General features: G+C 36.7%; 4 protein-coding genes across 4 annotated transcripts; 2 read left to right on the forward strand and 2 right to left on the reverse strand.

The window, feature by feature from the left end:
- Positions 1-594: 594 nt before the first annotated feature.
- On the forward strand, positions 595-1,557 carry GCK72_011452 (uncharacterized protein; the record flags this gene model as incomplete). The annotated part of the gene is made up of 4 exons (XM_053728457.1): positions 595-935; positions 986-1,098; positions 1,152-1,277; positions 1,331-1,557. 4 exons carry the CDS (start codon positions 595-597, stop codon positions 1,555-1,557), a joined length of 807 nt encoding a protein of 268 aa, XP_053588034.1.
- Positions 1,558-7,409: 5,852 nt separating this feature from the next.
- Positions 7,410-9,421, forward strand: GCK72_011453 (uncharacterized protein; the record flags this gene model as incomplete). Its single annotated transcript, XM_053728458.1, has 4 exons — positions 7,410-7,463; positions 7,992-8,180; positions 8,267-8,419; positions 9,269-9,421. 4 exons carry the CDS (start codon positions 7,410-7,412, stop codon positions 9,419-9,421), a joined length of 549 nt encoding a protein of 182 aa, XP_053588035.1.
- A 128-nt stretch (positions 9,422-9,549) lies between these two features.
- On the reverse strand, positions 9,550-12,925 carry GCK72_011454 (uncharacterized protein; the record flags this gene model as incomplete). Its single annotated transcript, XM_053728459.1, has 5 exons — positions 9,550-9,657; positions 11,007-11,231; positions 12,114-12,224; positions 12,278-12,411; positions 12,907-12,925. 5 exons carry the CDS (start codon positions 12,923-12,925, stop codon positions 9,550-9,552), a joined length of 597 nt encoding a protein of 198 aa, XP_053588036.1.
- A 974-nt stretch (positions 12,926-13,899) lies between these two features.
- Positions 13,900-19,253, reverse strand: GCK72_011455 (uncharacterized protein; the record flags this gene model as incomplete). Its single annotated transcript, XM_053728460.1, has 7 exons — positions 13,900-14,004; positions 15,050-15,256; positions 16,310-16,533; positions 17,591-17,686; positions 18,767-18,902; positions 18,997-19,119; positions 19,173-19,253. The coding sequence occupies 7 exons, from the start codon at positions 19,251-19,253 to the stop codon at positions 13,900-13,902; spliced, it is 972 nt and encodes a 323-aa protein (XP_053588037.1).
- Between the last annotated feature and the right edge of the window lie 757 nt (positions 19,254-20,010).

Consider the following 20,010-nt stretch of genomic DNA (forward strand, 5'->3'; position numbering starts at 1 on the left):
TGTCATCTGCAGGCAATTAAATGGAAAAATAATGGTAGATTTGGAAGAAATCCTTGAGCACTCTGCAGAAAGGGAACGAGGATAATTTCTATAATTTTTACAGCGAGTATCACTGGAACAATATTGGAACACTGCCTGAAATATAAATAATTTATTTATAATATCAATTTAATATACTTTTTCTTTAGTTTTTATTTCTAAATAAACGTTTTCAAACAAAAATAGCATTGATTTTTTCAAAAAATCGGAAAATAATCGATGGATTATAGTTTTGAGTTTTTCAACTGTCGCGAAACTACCGTAACCCACTCAGTTTCACCCCGAGACCGTTAGATTCAAAATCAGCATGTTCTCAGTATTCAGAAAAGTGTAATCATGCCTATATTCGGCCCCGCCGCGTGGTTTACTTAAACTCACTTGTGCCAGTGTCCCAGAAACTTTTGGTGAACTTACCAAAAAATTACTCGACCTTTGAACTACGGCACCCTTGTCCTACCTTGACATGACCGACGCCCGGATGTCATGGACGGGTAGCACAGAAAAAAAGTGCATATAAGCTGGAATTTCCGCAGTCAAAACCACAATCAGCTACTGATGCGTCTTCTCGTGGTCCTCGTTGTCTTTGGGTTGCTTATCACCACTTGCCAAAGTTTGGATTACTCTTTAACCAAATTCTCTATAGCCATTCATTGCCCGAGCGGAGAACTTGGATTATGGAATGCGAAACTTTCGATATTTCATCACAGTAAAACCGAATATCTTGCAACATCTGGAGGAATGACTTCGGACAAGTTCCAACTCATAGAAATTGAAGGATATTCCTACAATTTCAATGAACGAGCATTTATGTTGCTTGAGGTTGATTCAAGGTGTAAGATAAAGACCTCTATTTTACCTGGGAATGAGTATGAAATGCCTATTCCAAAAGATAATGGGTAATGTTTCATTATAAACTTGTTGTAATGCTAAATGTGAACATTTTCAGACACCACTATGCTTTCCGAGTCTACAATATGGAGAATGCAGAGGATTTAACTGATAGCGAGGCCTACGAATATCTGTTTATGAAGTATCTGGAAAAGGACTGTGCAATGAACGGTACGAATTGCATTTTATCAGCTAATTGTTTTTAAAATATTGAAATATTCCAGAATGTAAAGGGAGCACACGTGAATACGTAGCCAAAGGTTGTGACATTTTTAAAAATGAAACTTCGCAATGTATAAAAGGATATGATGATACGCTACCGAAATATTGTCAGAAGGAAGGATCACCGGGTAAGTGATAAGTTTCAGTCCAGTTTACAATGTTCAATGTTTCTTCAGTGTAGTTGGAGCCATTATCGTCCTTGCTCTAGTCATCGGCGTTTTCTTCTACTGTAGAAAAAAGAAGAGGAGTAAGCAGAACGTGACTGGAACAATGTCTGGATCTGGCACTATCTCGGGAACCACGAAACAGTCCAGTGGAACAAACAATTTCAATTCTGGAACACCGACTGGAACACCGACTGGAACACCGACTGGAGCACCGACCACTACAGGAGGAGAAAGATATTAGTTGTCTCCTTTTACTTGATAAGTTACCTTTTTTGTATAAATAAATTTGTTTAATATTTCACCAGTTCTGTGTTTGTACAATGTTTAGGTACACTGAAACTGGTTTTCAAAATTTGCCAATTTTCAAGAAAAAAGTTTTTTTCGCGCCAGAAAAAAACTCTGCGTCTCTCACCGCCGATACTCTCTCGTTTGCGGTGGGGCGCAGTTGTAAGAAGGCGTGGGCTGCTAATATGAACACATATTTTCAGCATCGTGGACTGTCATCTGCAAGGATGCCATAATTTAGAAAAATTTGAAAAAATAATGGAACAAATCTTTGAGCACTGCAGAAAAGGAACGAGGATAATTTCTATAATTTCTACATCGAGCAGCATCATTGGCACAAGATTGGAACACTGCCTGAAATATAACACATTTATGTATAATATTAATATAATATTCCTTTTTTTAAAGTTTTGTTTTCTAAATAAACTTTTTTGAACTCAAAAAAGATTCGAAACCATATCACATACAACATCGACGACGTAGCAGAGAATTATGAGCTTTTCAATTGTCGCGAGACTACCGTAATCCTCTCCATTTTGCTCTGAGACCCTCCAACACCAAGTTTTTCAGAATCAGCTTTCAGACTCGAATACGACATAGATACAGCCAGTAGTGGAGACGCAGAGAGCATTATGTCCCCCCGTCAAAAAACCCCTTTTTCTCTATGCGACCCAATTTAATGGTTTGAATGGCGCCGGCCACAAGAAAGAATAGTGGAGACACAGAGAGGCCGACAGTTGTTATTTACCCGTCCCCTTCTCTTTCCCAACCATTTCATAATAGATGCAATTCCCTTCTTCTCCTATTTTGATGTTATAGATGCTTTACTGAATAAGTGTCAAAAAACAACTATTTCTGATTTTCCTGGAAACCTAATTTTATTTATTTTTGCGGTTCGTCGTGATGAGGTGAGTAGATTTTTTAATAGTTTCAAAGTTTCCGCATCTTTTGAGTCTAGAAGCGTCGGAATACGGCAAGAACTGAGAAGGTTATATTCTTTTTCAGAAAATTCTATAAATTTCCTGTATTTTGAGCTTTCCTGTATCGATAACAATTAAATTCCCCCCAGCCTACGAGTAGAAACGTTTCTCATTTTTTACTTCAAATTTACTTCTCCAACGATTTTGATGTTTGATCATCAAAAAAATGTCAGAAACCGTGTTCTGAGAAAATGCCGACTGTGAAACTGATTCTGTTCCCATATGCACTCATGAGAACTATACAATTTTGCAGATCCCAGCGATTCTCCTGAGAAAGTCGTGAATCTTTTCTTGACCAAGAGCTGACTACTGCGTACAAAGAACTGGTTGCACGAAGACCGTTCAAAAAGGTGAGAAATGCAGAATTTGTGGTACTTCAGAAAATGCGTTTTGCAGACGAGTTCATCAACGATATGCTTGACAATCGAAAAATAAAGTTCCCAGATTTTCTCGATGCATCCGATACAGAATCTACTCGGGAATAACAAAACAATTCAGTTGATCTCAGCAGAAATGAATAATAAATATGCGGAGTTTTTTTGTTTTTTTAGTTGCAGTGACATATGCAAACTGTTGAAAAACAGAACTAATTAGAAAAAAACTGTTCATCACACATAAAGATTCGTTCAGAAGAGTGCTCTCCAATTGGTCGAGACGGTGGTTTAAGTAGGCGAACATCAGCAAAACTGTTTTTCCCAACGAATTCAGTCGATTTCCCACAATTTGAGACAAAAATCACCGGAAAATGTCAAAAAATGAGAAAGTTACAGATTTTCGAAACTTTTCGAAATTCTTCATACTACCGTAACCCGGTGGGTTTCTATCCGGAATTTATGAAAATTAAATATTCAGCATTAGCTGGTAGAGAGCTTTCAGAAAAGTATAATAATCAAGACCAGGTTTGGAGCAAGTTGATCCTCGACGCAAAAACGAGTCAGTGGGTTACTGTAGTAGTCGCGTCGAGACCCAAATCGCTCCAAACTTAGTCATGATTATACTCATTTGAAAGCTCTCGTCTGCGTGTCCACCATGTCTCGGAAGACACATTTATTATTATGGATCCTCCTGCCCCTCCACTGTCCTTCATTGTGCCTGGCAGGTGGTGTCAACCAGAGTTGAGCGGAATTCCGCCTTCCGCCTTCCGCCTTCCGCTTTCCGCCACTTTTTTCTTTCCGCCTTCCGCTTTCCGCTCTCCTCCGAAAAATGTTTTATTCCGCCTTCCGAGTTCCGGTTACCTCCAAAAATTTTCCAATTTCCGCTTTCCGCCTTCCGCTGTTTAAAAAATTTTTCCTCAACTTGAAAAATTTGATCACCTATTCCAATTTACTGATATTTTTGTGGTTTTTTGCAGCAAAGCTACCAGTATCTACCGAAAAAAAAATTTAACTCAAATTTAACCATTTTAGTGTTTTTTACTACAAACTAAGGCCACAATCGTATTTTTGAAAGCGACATTGTGTTCCGCCTTCCGCCTTTTGGCATTTTTTTTCCATTCCGCTTTCCGCCTTCCGCCTTCCGCCAAACAATTTTCGCTTCCGCCTCCCGCTCTCCGCTTTCCGCCGATATTTTTTAAATTCCGCCTTCCGCCTTCCGCTTTCCGCCCAAAAAATGTTCATTCCGCTTTCCGCCTTCCGCCTTCCGCCATTTCAAAAACCGTATTCCGCTCAACTCTGGTGTCAACGGTCGTTCAATTCTCCCTGAGTCTCTTCATTTCCACAATATCTCTCACAGGTGGTCAATGTCCGTCATGTAGTCTTGCGAGATAGTACAGAGAGTTGTGGAGACGCAGAGAGCATTATGTCCCCCCGTCCAAAAAAACCGCTTCTTCTCTATGCCCCTCATAGAAGAATAGTGGAGACGCAGAGAGTTGTTGGAACCCATAAAAATAAATGTGTCATCCGAGACATCATGGCGCATAATAGAGACGCAGAGAATGTGTCCCTCCTCTCACATTTTCCCGTTCTTCTTCCCCCACAACTATTTTATAGAATAGATACTTTACTGAATAAGTGTCAAAAACAACTATTTCTGATTTTCCTGGAAGCCTAATTTTATTTATTTTTTGCTATTTTTGCTATTTTTGCGGACCGTCGTAATACGGTAAGTGAACTTTTTTAATAGCTCTGAATTTTGCGCATTTTTTAAGAATAAAATCGTGGGAATGCGAAAAAAACTAGGAATGTTATACTCATATTAAGAAAATTCTAAAAATTTCCTGTATTTTGAGCCCCCGAACCGATTTCTTTGGAAATTTTTTGAAAAAAGTATAGTTTTCGAATAAACATTCAAAATTGAATAAAAATGGAAACAAGTACAATAATTTAAGCATTTTTACTCTATTTTTTCGAAAAATTTCAAAAAAAATCGGTAAAAAATGGGTACCCATCAGAGTTGCGCGGAATTCCGACTTTTGACTTCCGACTTCCGTTTTCAAAAGTTTACTTCCGACTTCTGACTTCCGGATAAGGAATTTCACTTCCGACTTCCGTCATTCCATAACTGTGGAATTTCCGAAAAGTATATTTCGCAGAAATACATGGAAAAATGGTCTAAAAGGACAGAAAATAGGCTTTTCTTCAGCCAAAAACTAGTTTCTCACTGATTTTTTTGAATTTCATGATATTTTCTTTTGGAGTTTTTAAATCTTTGCGAAGAAATCTACTTCCGACTTCCGACTTCCGACTTCTGGGCATTTTTTCACTTCCGACTTCCGACTTCCGCTTTCAAAATTTTACTTCCGCCTTCCGACTTCCGTTCTTTAAAAAATCACTTCCGCGCATCCGGGCCGAGCCGGGCCGGTCCGATTTTTGACAAGTATGTACAGAACTGTTGTTTTTGTAGGCTAGTGTCAATTATGTCCAACCGTATGCTTATGTTATCTGAATCTGGTGGAGTTCCAGCGTCTTTCTTTGGAAGACGGCCAGTCGACGAAACGATGAATCACCGATTCTAAGAGAAGGCAATCGTCCTTCTGGAGAAATTTCAATGAGTTTCTTTGGAAGACTGAATTTACAAAGATATGAAAGTCAACCAACCGAAGAATCACCGATTTTAAGAGGAAGCAATCTTCACTCTTCTAGAGATCTAGAATATCATCAAGGTAAGAATAGATAGCATAGTTGTCCGGAATCCGGATTCCGGATTCCGGAATTCGGGGTTTCTTTTGACATTCCGGTTCCGGTTCCGGATTCCGGAAAATGAACATTTTGATTCCGGTTCCGGATTCGGTTTTTTTTCAAAATTTTCCGGAATCCTGAAGTTTAAATTTTAAAATTTTTTTTTGAGTTTTAAAGACAACTGCATTACTTCTTTTTCGGTTTTGAACCTCAAAAGTAGTTTTCAACTTTATATATCATTAAAAACACTCGAAAAAATGACTTGACCTTGCAAATTTATCGAATCATTCCCGATTCCGGATTCCGAAATTCCGGGTTTTTTCGTCATTCCGGATTCCGGATTCCGCATTTCGAAAATTTGATTCCAGTTCCGGATTCCGGGTTCCGGAAACTGAAAAATGGCATTCCGTACAACTCTGATAGATAGGCTTAAGCTAGAAAATTTTGTTCTTACTGACAGGTCACAAAGTGAATCCACGGAACATTGCGGATAGCAGCCCGCCGCTCGGATGACTTTCCAGGTAAAACTGCATATCATATGTGAAAAACGTCTACGTTTTTTTCAGGAAACAACCTATATAGAACCTTCGATGAATATGGTCGTGATAATCTGAGAGTGCAAGCCTCCATTGTGGAACCATAAAAACGTTCCGAGATTTTAATTGTATATTGTTCTTGAAAAAATAAAAACAAAAGAACAGTCTTGATTTCTGCGACAATTTCAGAATAATTAGTCTGAAAAATGAGAAAGTTACAGATTTTCGAAGATTTTTCAAAAATCTCAAACTGCAAAAACTACAGTAACCCGGTTGGTTTTTGTCTGGAATTTATGAAAATAGGATATTCAGAATCAGTGCGTCGAGAGCTTTCGAATGAGTATAATCATGACTAGGTTTGAAGCGATGTGGGTCTTGACGCGAATACTACAGTAACCCACGGACTCGTTTTCGCGTCGAGACCCAATTTGCTCCAAACCTGGTCTTGATTATACTTTTCTGGAAGCTCTCGACGCACTAATTCTGAATATCCTATTTTCATAAATTCCAGACAAAAACCAACCGGGTTACGGTAGTTGGAAATTTTCGAAAAGTTTCGAAAATCTGTAACTTTCTCATTTTTTGACACTTTTAGGTAATTTTAGTCTCAAATTGTGGGAAATCGACTGAAATTGTCTGGAAAAATCATTCCAGCCTGTTTCAGCTACAGTAACCATCGTGGCGGGACCCAAATAAATAAAAACGAAAGTGTGATTTTTTGTTATTTTCTCGGAAAATAATGAACCGATTCTAAAACTCGTCCATCAGAAATGTGTACAGCTATCAATGCACTAAAAATAATTCTAAAACTGAAAATTTCTTATTTCCGACTTATAATATTGTAGACCTGCAAGTTTTCTCAAAAATTTTGTTCTGTGAGAGTAGATCAAAATTTTCTGTGGTGTTTTTTTTCGGAGACTAGGGGACCGTGAAGTTATCGATCGCGACTCGATCGATAAAGACGCGCTGCGCGCGCGCATTCGCCGCGAGACCCATCTTCACATCCGGCGGGCTAGACGGGGGAAGTCCCTCCCGATCATTCGCCGTTTTTTTATATTTTCACCTTTCCCGATTACCCGCTCAAGGAGTCCAAAACCCGGTCTAGCATTCTCAAAAGTTTCTCGCTTATTGTTGCTCTCCACTACAGTAATCTGTGACCCTTCAATTCCAGAAGCGATGAACCAACAACCGTGCCCAGGATTCCACAAACTTCAATCTGATATCTCGAATGTGAGTTTTCCTGACAAATTCCGACAATTTCCTACAATTTGAGACTAAATCATCGGAAAATGTCAAAAAATAAAAAAGTTACAGATTTTCGAAACTTTTCGAAAATCTCAAACTGCGAAAACTACCGTAACTCGGTGGGTTTTTGTCTGGAATTTGTGAAAATAGAATATTCAGAATCAGTGCGTCGAGAGCTTTTAGAAAAGTATAATCATGGCTAGGTTTGGAGCAAATTGGGTCTCGACGCGAAAACTACCGTAGTCCACTGACCCGTTTTTCGCGTCGAAACCCAAATTGCTCCAAACCATGTCATGATTATACTTTTCTGAAAGCTCTCGACGAGCTGATTCTAAATATTCTATTTTCATAAATTCCGGACAAAAACCCACCGAGTTACGGTAGTTTGAATATTTTCACATTTTCGAAAAGTTTCGAAAATCTGTAACTTTCTTATTTTTTGACATTTTCCGGTGATTTTAGTCTCAAATTGTGGGAAATCGACTGAATTTGTTGGGAAAACTAATTTTGCAGATGTTCGCCTACTTGAACCACCGTATCGACCAAATGGAGAGCACTCTTCTCAACCAAGTGTCTCCTAATCCTACTGTAGTTGTCACCCCCAATTTGGACACCCAAGAATTGCTCGACATGATTGTTGCCGCTCAATTCGGAACTGGAGAGGCTCAACCAGTAATTGTGTCTCCGGATTACGGTAGTACGGTAGGTTTTTTTGCAGTTTTTGGGATGAAAATCGGCAATTTTCCGCGATTTTCAGCGATTTTCAGCCAGATATATATAATTTTCAGACTGGTGTCCTTATCTCCACACTGTCTGCGTCTCCACCACCATCAATTCCCACAAAATGCTCCAACTGTCACACTGAAAAGACGACAACTTGGAGACGTATCGGTGGTTGTTCGGTGTGCAATTCGTGTGGATTATACTACAAAAAGCATAAGGTATCGATATTCGTTTTCAGCTCGTTAAGAGCTTTCAAATGAGTATAATCATGACTAGATTTGGAAAATTTTGAAATTTTTTGGGTCCCGCCACGATGCCATAGAGGGTTACTGTAGGTAATACTAAAATACGCTGGAATTTTTTGGTTTTCCCGACTATTTCAGTTGATTTCCAATAATTTGAGCCAAAAATCATCAGAAAATGCCAAAAAACAACAAAGAATATTCAAGCTACTGTAACTAATATATTCAAGCTACTAAATATTCAAGAAAATATTCAAGCTACTGTAACTCTATGGGATTTGCTCCGATATTCTTGAAAATTATATTTTCAGATTCACCGCGTCAAGACGCTTCGAATGAGTATAATCATGACTAGGTTTAGAGCGAGTTGGGTCTCGACACGAAATGCGGCACCTGGATTACTGTAGTTTTCGTGGTGGGACCCAACTTGCACTGAATATAGTCATGATTATACTCATTCGAAGCGTCTTGACGAGCTGATTTCAGAAATTTAAGAATTTTCAGTTTTAGACAAAATCCGACCGAGTTTCAGCTCATTTTGTGATTTTCAGATTTTCGAAAAGTTTCGAAAATCTGTAACTTTGTTGTTTTTCGACATTTTTCGCTGTTTTAAAGCTGAAACTGTCAGAAATACATCAAATTTGCTAAGAAAATCACATTTGTCAAGGTTACTGTAGTGATTACAGTGATTACTACAGTAACCTCCAGTTTTCGTGGCGGGACCCAAAATTTCAAAATTTTCAGAATATAGGCATGATTATACTTTTCTGAAAGCTCTCGTCGCGCTGATTCTGAAAATCTTAAAATAATATTGAAAATTTCCAGATCCACCGCCCAATCAGCATGCGGAAGGAGAAAATCCAACAGAGATGTCGACGTCCGAAGGGTCAAAAGTCTCCGGGAAGCGATTCTTCTTCTGAAGTTTCTGGAGACGTCGTGATGAATCACTTGGAGCAACTGCTGAAGCTCACGGAATAAAATATATTGAAATTCTAACTTTAATAATGAAAAATAAACAATTTTAATTGAAAAAAACATCAAAAAAACGCTCTAAAAACAGCTAAAAACAGCTAAAAACAAGGAAAAATCGAGAAAAAAACGAGGATTTATTTGAGAACAGTGATATTATTAGGCGTGTAGACGTTCTGCTCGAAGACACTCTGATACTGATGATACTTCTTGTTCAAGTCACGTCCCAACTCCTTTCGGCTCCACTGAAAATGGGAAAAATTGAGAAAAAATATGGAAATTCCTAGGAAAAATCGACCAAAAACTGACTTTTCAGCACTCAAAACGCGCTAAACGCGCGCCAGCTGTAGTTTTTTTCGGAAATTTTTGGGTAAAAATCGAGAAAATCCACTCAAAATTGCTTTTAGTAATCTCAAAACGCGCCAAACGCGCGCCAGCTGTAGTAAGTGAGCGTCTGCCTGTGTGTCGGCACATCCGGATCTCTTTTAATGATGGAAATTAGCTGTGGCTGGCGCACTTTGGGCGCGTTTTTCGACATGGTTTTCAGCATAATTGTAAACGCGCCCAAAGTGCGCCAGCCACCGCTATTTTCCATCATTAAAAGACATCCGGATGTGCGGACACACAGACAGACTCTCACTTACTGCAGCTGGCGCGCGTCTGGCGCGTTTTGAGATTACTAAAATCAATTTTGAGTGGATTTTCTCGATTTTTACTCAAAAATTTCGAAAAAAAACCACATCTGGGGCGCGTTTGGCGCGTTTTGAGAAGTGAAAAAATCAATTTTTTGGTGGATTTTCTAGGTTTTTGTCACAAAATTTAAAATTTAAGCTTAAAATTCCATTTTCATTAAAAAATCGTCAATTTGGACCGAATTTTTACGAAAATATCAGTTTTCGAGCTTATTTTTACAATTTTCGTTCAAAAATCTTCATTTTAAACCACATTTTCATCAATTTCCGGCTCAAATACCTTAACAACACCGATTTTAGTCACAAAATTTCGATTTAGAGCTAAAAATTTCACATTTTTGTCTCATTTTTATTCAAAAATCTTCAATTTCAACCAAATATTCATCAAGGCGCGCGTTTGGCACGTTTTGAGTTCTGAAAACTCAATTTTTGGTCGATTTTATCAATTTTTATCCGAAACTGTCAGAAACAAACTACATCTGGCGCGCGTTAAGCGCGTTTTGAGTGCTAAAATCATTATTTTTGGTGGATTTTCTCGATTTTAATCAAAAATGACGGATTTTCAGCCAAATATCAACTTTTGTCATCAAAAACTGAGAATTTTTATAAAATGTCAAAATCTCGGTTTTTGAATAAAAAACCTAAAATTTTCAGCATTTTCAGTCTCAAAATCTCGGATTTTCTCATAATTTTTGTGCTGAAACTGGCATTTTTGATGTTTTTGAGTGACTTTTTCACTACATTCCGATTTTCAGCTCAAAATTTCACGCTTTTTGCTAATTTCCGTTCAAAAATCGTCAATTTGGACCGAATTTTCACGAAAATATCCGATTTTGAGCAAATTTTTCCAATTTTCGTTCAAAAATCTTAATTTTTAACCGCAATTTTTCCCTCAATTCTACCTGTTTCCCATCGTCAGCCAATTTCAAATCGTTTTCGGTGGCGACGTGTCCACCCTGAATGACTTCACATCGTCCATTCGGTTGAAGACGTGTCGAGAAGACGTCATCGTCCGTCGGTTCGATTCCATTCGCGAATTCGATTGGACGCAGTTCGATGAGATGTTTCACTTTCCACAACTCTTCGTTCATTAGTTCCGTGTTACGGAACACTTCCATTCGACCAATCTGCAGAAAAACTAGTGGAAAAATGAAAGAAATCGCTAAAATTTGAGGTAAAATCGACTTTTTTGTGGCCTAGAAACCTAAATTTAGGCCACTAAACTTATATATTCAGATTCAGCGCGTCGAGACGCTTCAAATGAGTATAATCATGACTAGATTTGAGAAAAAAATTTTTTAAAGAAATATTTGGGTCCCACCACGATGGTTACTGTAGCTGAAACAGGCTGGAATGATTCTTCCCAACAAATTAAGTCGATTTCCCACATTTTGTGACTAAAATCACCGAAAAATGTCAAAAAATGAGAAAGTTACAGATTTTCGAAATTTTTCGAAAATCTCAAACTGCAAAAACTACAGTAATCGGGTTGGTTTTCGTCTGGAATTTATAAAAATAGGATATTCAGAATCAGCTCGTCGAGAGCTTTCAGAAAAGTATAATCATGGCTAGGTTTGGAGCAAATTGGGTCTCGACGCGAAAACTACCGTAATCCGGATCGAGACTACTGTAGTTTTCGTGGCGGGACCCAAATCGCTCCAAACCTAGTCATGATTATACTTTTCTGAAAGCTCTCAACGAGCTGATTCTGAATATTCTATTTTCATAAATTTCAGACAAATACCAACCGGATTACTGTAGTTTTTGCAGTTCGCTATTTTCGAAAAGTTTCGAAAATCTGTAACTTTCTCGTTTTTCGTCATTTTCCGGTGTTGTTAGTCTCAAATTGTGGGAAATCGACTGAATTTGTTGGGAAACATATTTCAGCTACAGTAACCTTTTATGACTTCGTGGCGGGACCCAAATTACAAAATTTTCCAAATCTAGTCATGATTATACTCATTTGAAGCGTCTCGACGCGCTGAATCTGAAAAATGTGCAATTCCTACCTTAAAATCGGCACCGAACAAGTTTTCCACATGTTTTTTGGTCCATTTCGGTTCTCCGGCCAAATCTCGATACAACCACGCCATCCACAGTTTTGACGCTTGTTTTGGACGCTGAAAACAGTGATTTTCAGCCAAAATCTGTAAATTTTCAGCTAAATTCGTACCGCATCCTCTGAAATCTCATCAGCGTAGTGTCTCAACGTGGCTCCGCCCTTTTCGTAATCGAATTCTTTGATTCCATCGTTTCTACGTGGCAAATAACGAGTCCATTTGTTGTCGGGACGGTATACCCAACGGTCTGAAAATTATATATATATATATATATATATATATAAGTCTGAAAATACGGAAAAAAGAGCGAAAATCGCTGAAATTGGCTCAAAATTCGTCTAAAATTTTGGTTTTTCCCTTTATCTGGCGCACCTTGGGCGCGTTTTTGAGTGCAAAAGTTATTTTTCCTTAAAAATTACGAAAAAACATCGATTTTTTTGATGTTTCTTCGTGAATTCTGGAAGAAAGCGCCGAAGGTGCGCCAGACTGAAATTCAGGTTTTCGCTCGAAAAATAAGGATTTGGATCCAAAAATTGCGATTTTCAGCATTAAAACTATAAAAATAGAGATTTTCCAGCCAAAATTGCACTTTTTGAGTCGGAAATCAATGTTTTTGTAGTGAAAAATGTTTATTTTGATCGCATTCATGAAAAAGCGCCGAACGCGCGCCAGCGAATTTCATTTTTTTGAACATTTTCAGCTTTTAGGCCAATTTTTCATAGTTTTCTAGCCAAAAACTTACTTCTGATCACTTTTGCCATGATTTAATTGGTCTGAAATTTAAAATGGTTTAAAAAAATGATAGAATTATAATAAACAGCTGAAGATAAAAGTAATTGGTTCAGAAATCGACTGAAATTGGGGCAAAAAATCAATAAAAAACTGATTTAAAAGGGGAAAAAAAGGGTTTTTCTGGCACAAAAGAAGTGTAAAGCTCATTTTGTATACAATGTATTGCAAAGAATTGGGGAAAAATCAATAAATTACTAAAAATCTACAAATTTACACAAAAAATGACAGGAAATGGACTGAAAATCGCTGAAAAACCGAAAAAAATCGATCAAAATCGCTGAAAAATGTCGAAAAATGTCGAAAAATGACAGAAAATTGGGGGAAAGTGAGTAAAAACAGGAAATTTCAGCCAAAAATGACAGAAAAAGGACTGAAAATTTGAAAATCAAAAAAAAATCTTTTAAAAATGAAAAAATCGGGAATTTTCAGACAAAAAATGGCTGAAAATTGGCTGAAAATTATCGAAAAACATACAAATTAGCACAAAAAATGGGATTTTCAGCCAAAATTTATCAATTTCAGCGCATTTTTGATAACAAATTGGGCCAAAATCGTTAAAAATCATCGAAAAATGTTCAAAATTGAACAAAAAATGACAGAAAAAGGGATTTTCAGCTGAAAAATGACCAAAAAACCTGAAATTTTTAAAATTTTAAAATGAAAAATCCAAAAAATCGCACAATTTTTCCATCAAAATCGGCCAAAATCTCATGGAAATCATCGAAAAATGTTCAAAAATAACCAGAAAATGGGCAAAAATCTGAAAATTTCAGCCAAAATTTCACGTTTTTGACTCATTTCCATTTGAAAATCATCAATTTCGACCGAATTTTCACGAAAATATCCGTTTTTGAAGCTATTTTAGGTGAAAAATCTGAAAATTTCAAAATTTTTCGACACAAAAATTCGAGTTTTCAGCTAAAAAATGGCTCAAAAATCTCATCTATAAATAAATATTTGGTGGTTGAATCTCTGCCAACTTGTTCCAATCGATTGATTCGTAGAATTTGTGTTTTTTGATTTGATCACTTGTCAGTCGGGCGGATGGCTGAAAATTTCGATTTTTGGATGGAAAAAATGAGATTTTCAGAGAAAATTGGTGAAAATCGCTGAAAATCGCCGAAAAGATGTTCAAAATTACACAAAAATGACAGAAACAGCTATTTTTGCTGCAAAATAGCCGAAAAATGTGGAATTTTAGCTGAAAAATATGAATTCTGGGTAGTTTTCGATGGGAAAACTTGAAAATCTGGCGAATGTCGATGCAAATTGAGGTTTTCACTCTGAAAATGGCTCAAAATGCTTTTTTTCATTGGAAAAATTAGAAATTTGGCTGAAAATATGGATTTTTGGCGGTTTTAGAGGGAAAAATTGGCTAAAAACCGCTGAAAATATGGATTCTGGGTGATTTTCTCGGCGAAAGTACCTAAAAACTTGTCGAAATACATGAAAAATAACATTTTTTGGCTGAAAATCCGGAAAAAATGAGAAAAAATCGCTGAAAATGACTCAAAAATGCTGTTTTCAATCGGAAAACCTCAAAATTTGGCTGAAAATCGAGTTTTTCACTCTATCTGGGGCACCATGGGCGCGTTCCAGAGTAGTTTTTCAGCGAAATTTGGCTGAAAATTTGAGTTTAGAGCGTTTTTATATGAAAAATGATAAAAATTCGATGAAAATCGAGTTTTTCACACTAAAAATGGCTCAAAAATGTGCTTTTCACTCTGAAAAATCGAAACTTGGCTGAAAATGTTGGTTTTCCACACTATCTGGGGCACCTTGGGCGCGTTTTTTTTTTTTTGAAAATTGTCAATTTTTTACTCGTTAAATAACGCGTCTGAGGTGCGCCAGATATCCAAAAATTGAAATTTGAGTTTGAAAATGACGGAAATCGGTCGAAAAAATGGGTTTTCAGCTATTTGGCGCACCTCAGACGCGTTTTTTATCGCCATTTTTAGTCATTTTCAGCCGATTTTCAACGATTTTCAGTATTTTTCAGCCATTTTCAGTCAATTTTACCCATTTTCAGCCATTTTCAGTGAAAAATATGCCATTTTCAGCCGATTTTCAGCCATTTTCATCCCATCGCTTACCTCCTTAATGAGAACTCTCTCAATAAGATCTTTCGCATTCTCATCTGAAAAATCGTCTGAAAATTGATAGAGAACCGCCTGAATTCGTCGAAAAATGAGATATTCGGAGACGTCTTCGAATGGAAATTTTCCATCCAAAAATTGATAGAGAGTGACGGCAAATGACCAGATATCACTTGCTGGTGACATCAATTCGGCGGTTAGAAGCTGAAAAAAGAAAATATTCAAGTTTTCAGCAAAAAAATTGAAAAAAAATCAAAAAAATTGCCCTAAATTGTCGAAAAAAAACGGCTGAAAATGATCCAAAACTCATCAAAATTGAGTTTTCAGCACTCAAAACGCGTCAAACGCGCGCCAGATCATGTTTTTTCAGAAATTTTAGATAAAAATCGACCAAAAACTGACTTTTCAGCACTTTAGTCACCTAAAACGCGTCAAACGCGCGCCAGCTGTAATAAGTGAGAGTCTGTCTGTGTGTCCGCACATCCGGATGTCTTTTAATGATGGAAATTAGCGGTGGCTGGCGCACTTTCGGCGCGTTTACAATTTAACAAATTTTGAACCGTAAACGCGCCAAAAGTGCGCCAGCCACCGCCAATTTCCATCATTAAAAGACATCCGGATGTGCGGACACACAGACAGACTCTCACTTATTACAGCTGGCGCGCGTTTGGCGCGTTTTGAGTGATGTATAGTCAATTTTGGTCGATTTTTATCAAAAATTCCCAAAAAAAAAACTACAGCTGGTGCGCGTTCGGCGCGTTTTAAGTGCTGAAAAGTCAATTTTTGGTCAATTCTCTCAATTTTTACTCAAAATTTTCGAAAAAACCTGCATCGCGCAAAAACGCGCGCGCGTTGGGCGCGTTTTTGCTGCTGAAAACTCAATTTTTGGTCGATTTCTTCGATTTTTTCGAGTTTCAGAACGATTTTCTTAGATTTTGATAAGTTTTGGGTCATTTTCAGCCGATTTTTCTCGATTTTTCTCGATTTTCGGCTCTAAAAACCCTAAAATTATTTTTATTTTTTTCAAACTATATCTGGCGCGCGTTTGGCGCGTTTTGAGTACTGAAAAGTCGATTTTCTCCATTTTTCTCAAACATTTGTGAAAAAACTACATCTGGCGCGCCTTTAGCGCGTTTTTAGGGCTGAAAATCCAGTTTTTGATAGATTTTCTCGAGTTTTCTTCATGTTTGATAAGTTTTGGGTCATTTTCAGCCGATTTTTCTCGATATTTCGGCTCTAAAAACGCCGTATTTCTACCTCCGGCGTGACGAATTGTGCGGTTCCAACGAAGCTCCGCCTCCTTCCAGTCGGTTGTCTCTCTTCTCTCTTCTCTTGTGTATTCGTATCATTCTTATTCTGACTGAAATCTTTCAGAATTTTCGCCGATCCAAAATCAGTCAGCAGAATTCGTCCGTCTTCTTTAATCAATACATTCTCGGATTTAATATCTCGATGAATTATTCCCAGTGAGTGGATGTGCACTGAAAATGAATGGATATGGCTGAAAATTGCTCAAAAATGGCTGAAAAAAGCAGAAAATGGATGAAAATGGCTAAAATGGCGTGAAAATCGCTAAAATTTGGCTGCAAATTGGCTTTTTTCACCTAAAATCTATTTTCTAAACGCGTCTGAGGTGCGCCAGACAGCTGAAAACCCATTTTTCGACCGATTTCCGTCATTTTCAAACTCAAATTTCAAAATTTCAATTTTTGGATATCTGGCGCACCTCAGACGCGTTATTTAACGCTTAGAGGCTTAAAATCTGGATTTTCCGTGAAAAATTGACAATTTTCAGCGATTTTCAGTTATTTTTAGCTATTTTTAGCCGATTATTTACTGGAAATCGACTAAAAAGCGGATTGTTTTTGAATTTCCGCCTAAAAATTGTCTAAAACTTGCATTTCTGGGGTAAAAACCTTGAAATTAAACGATTTTTCAGCTATTTTCAGCTAAAAAAGCCGAAAATTGAAAAAAAAAAATAAGCTAAACGGATATTTTCGTAAAAATTCGGTTCAAATTGACTATTTTTGGATAAAAATTGATTCAAAAACGCGTCTGAGGTGCGCCAGATAGCTGAAAAACCCAAATTTTCAGCCAAATTTCTAATTTTTCCGATTGGATCTGGATTTTCAGTAAAAAAATTGACAATTTTCAGTGATTTTTCTGTGATTTTCTGCTATTTTTAGCCATTTTTGAGCGATTTCTAGCCGATTATTTTACTGGAAATCGACTAAAAAGCGGATTTGAAAATCGGCTGAAAATTGCATATTTTTCACTGAAAATGGCTAAAATTGGCTGAAAAAAAAGCTGAAAATCGCGTGAAATCGCTCTCGGTCGGAAAAATCCGTTTTTTCAGCTATCTGGCGCACCTCAGACGCGTTTATTTATCGTTTATAGGCTTAAAATTCACTGAAAATTGCCTATTTTCAACGATTTTCAACGATTTTCAGCTATTTTCAGCACTAAAAAGTGATTTTTTTGAATTTCCGGCTGAAAAAATTGGCAAAAATCGCATTATTTTGCCTAAATCATGCTTACCGAGTACATCCAACAGACTCGCCGAGTAATATCTCGCATCATTCACTGTCAATCGATTATTCGGCTGTTTTTGGATTAAAGACCACAGATCACCGTCTGAAATTGAGGAAATCGATGGGTTACGGTGGATTTATAGGGAAAAATTGAGTTTTTTAATGGGGAATTGAGTGAAAAATCGGATTTTTAAAACTCAGAAAATGAATTTTAGCATGAAAAAGTCGATTCTGACCCGTTTTTTGGTTCAGAATCGGTATTTTCAATGAGTTTTCAATGAAAATTAAGGTAAAAAACCGGAAAATCGTCAAAAATCAAAAAGTTTTTGGTCATTTATGACCGGAAATTTACAAAAAGAGTAACTTTTTGAGCAGAAAATCAAAATTTTGCCATTTTGGGTCGATTTTTACTGGGAAAAGTGAATTTTCGGCAATTTTTTTGGTATAAATGTTGATTTTTCAGTAAAAATCAATACAACTCATAGGGAAATTGGAAAATTTTCGATTTCAAACAGTTTTTATCGGATAATTGCAATTTCGGATCGATTTCCGCCGGAAAAATTGATTTTTTCTGAAAAACACCATTTCCACTCAATTTTCTTCGCATTTTTCAAATTTCCGACTCAAAATTTTGATTTTCCAGCTATTTTTCATCAAGAAACACTTAAAATCATCAAAAATTGACAAAAAATCGATTTTCGACTCAAAAAAATCGCTTTTTGCATTTGAATTACATTTTCCGTTTTTTCTCATCAAAAAAGTCAAAAAATCGAAAAAAATATTGCTTTTAGTCAATTTTTTCGATTTTTAATCGATTTTTAGTGGATTTTCTCTATAAAAACGAACTTTTGAATAGATTACAGCTGAAAATCTTGATTTTCCAGCTATTTTTCATCAAGAAACACTTAAAATCATCAAAAATCGATTTTTTTTGGAATTTTTCTCAAAAAAGTGCATTTCCACTCAATTTCCATCGAGTTTTTGGATTTTCGGTCGATTTTCTCAGTAAAAAGCGATGTTTCAATAGTTTTCTGTTCGAAATCAAAATTTTTCAGCTATTTTTCATACAAAAAACACTGAAAATCATCAAAAATCAATTTCCGACCATTTTTTTTCAAAAAAAAAAACACATTTTCACTCAATTTTCATCGAATTTTTCGAATTTTCGACTCAAAAAACGCACATTTTGCATATGACAACACAAAATAGAGACTATCCGAGTCTTGGAAAGTGGCGTATAGTATTACGACGCCCGGATGGCTATTCTCCTTTTTACTCAGCTCCGCCAGCGCCTCTTTTTCACGATGGATGTATTCTACCTGTAAATTTCGTGCTTTAGAGCGATTTTCAAGGGTTTAAAGCTGAAAATTTGAGTTTTTTGAGGTTTTTTACCCCAAAAAACTATTTTTTTACCATTTTATTCTTCAAAATCAGCCGTTTTAGGCAAACTTTCAGCGCCACTTCGCGTTTCGCGCCTTCTTTCTCTCGAGCACAATAACTGTGCTGAATGAGCCCTCGCCGACCTCTTTTTTCCACCTAAAATCAATTTTTTGAGTTAAAAAACTTCAAAAAATTTTTTTGCGATTTACCACAAAATCCGCCATACATTTCATATTTGGTGCGGCGCGGCGAGCATTTTCCGTCTTTATTAGGTTCAAGGGTACCTCCATTTGATATAAATCTGAAAAAAATCCACAAAAATCGAGTGAAATTGAGGAATTTCAGCTTGGAAAATACTAAAAATGATTTAGAATTAATTGTCGTAAGATCTGACGCATTGTACGCAGAGACGGTGTTTGCGGACTTGCGGATTTTTTTTTGGCGGGAATTCAAATTGAATTTTCCGTTTTTTTGCGAAAACTCGAAATTTCTCAAAATAAACACAAAAAAAACCACGAGAATCGATATTTACACAGCAACCGAATCGAGAAACCTATAAAAATGTCAATAAAAAGTGACTCACACTATTTGCACAGCGATAAAAATATTGGGGGGAATAAGCAGGTGATGGCAACTGATAACGGACACTTTCTCGCTTTTTTCGCTTTTTTCGACGTTGAAATTTCGAAATTTTTCTAGAATTTTCAAGTTTTTGATTTCCAACAATGATTTCCAACAAACAAAGCTTCTTTTTACCGGTAAGTCGGGTTTTTGCGGGTACTTTGAGTTTTATGCGGGGGAAAGTGCGCTCTAGTGACAATTAGAGTGAAAAAACTGAAAAAATTGATAAATTCTGGCTGGAAAATGACTAAACATGAGAAAAAATGATGAAATTCGAGAGATTTCGAGTATTTGTCGAATTTCGGTGAGGAAAGTGCGCTCTATTGCTAATTATTGCGAAATTAGTGGTTTTTGGGGTTAAAAAGGAAAAAATCAATGAATTTCAGCCGGAAAAACACAGAAAATTATAAAAAATCACAAAATTTT

Source organism: Caenorhabditis remanei, chromosome III (genome assembly GCF_010183535.1).
Source record: "Caenorhabditis remanei strain PX506 chromosome III, whole genome shotgun sequence".
Lineage (NCBI taxonomy): Eukaryota > Metazoa > Nematoda > Chromadorea > Rhabditida > Rhabditidae > Caenorhabditis > Caenorhabditis remanei.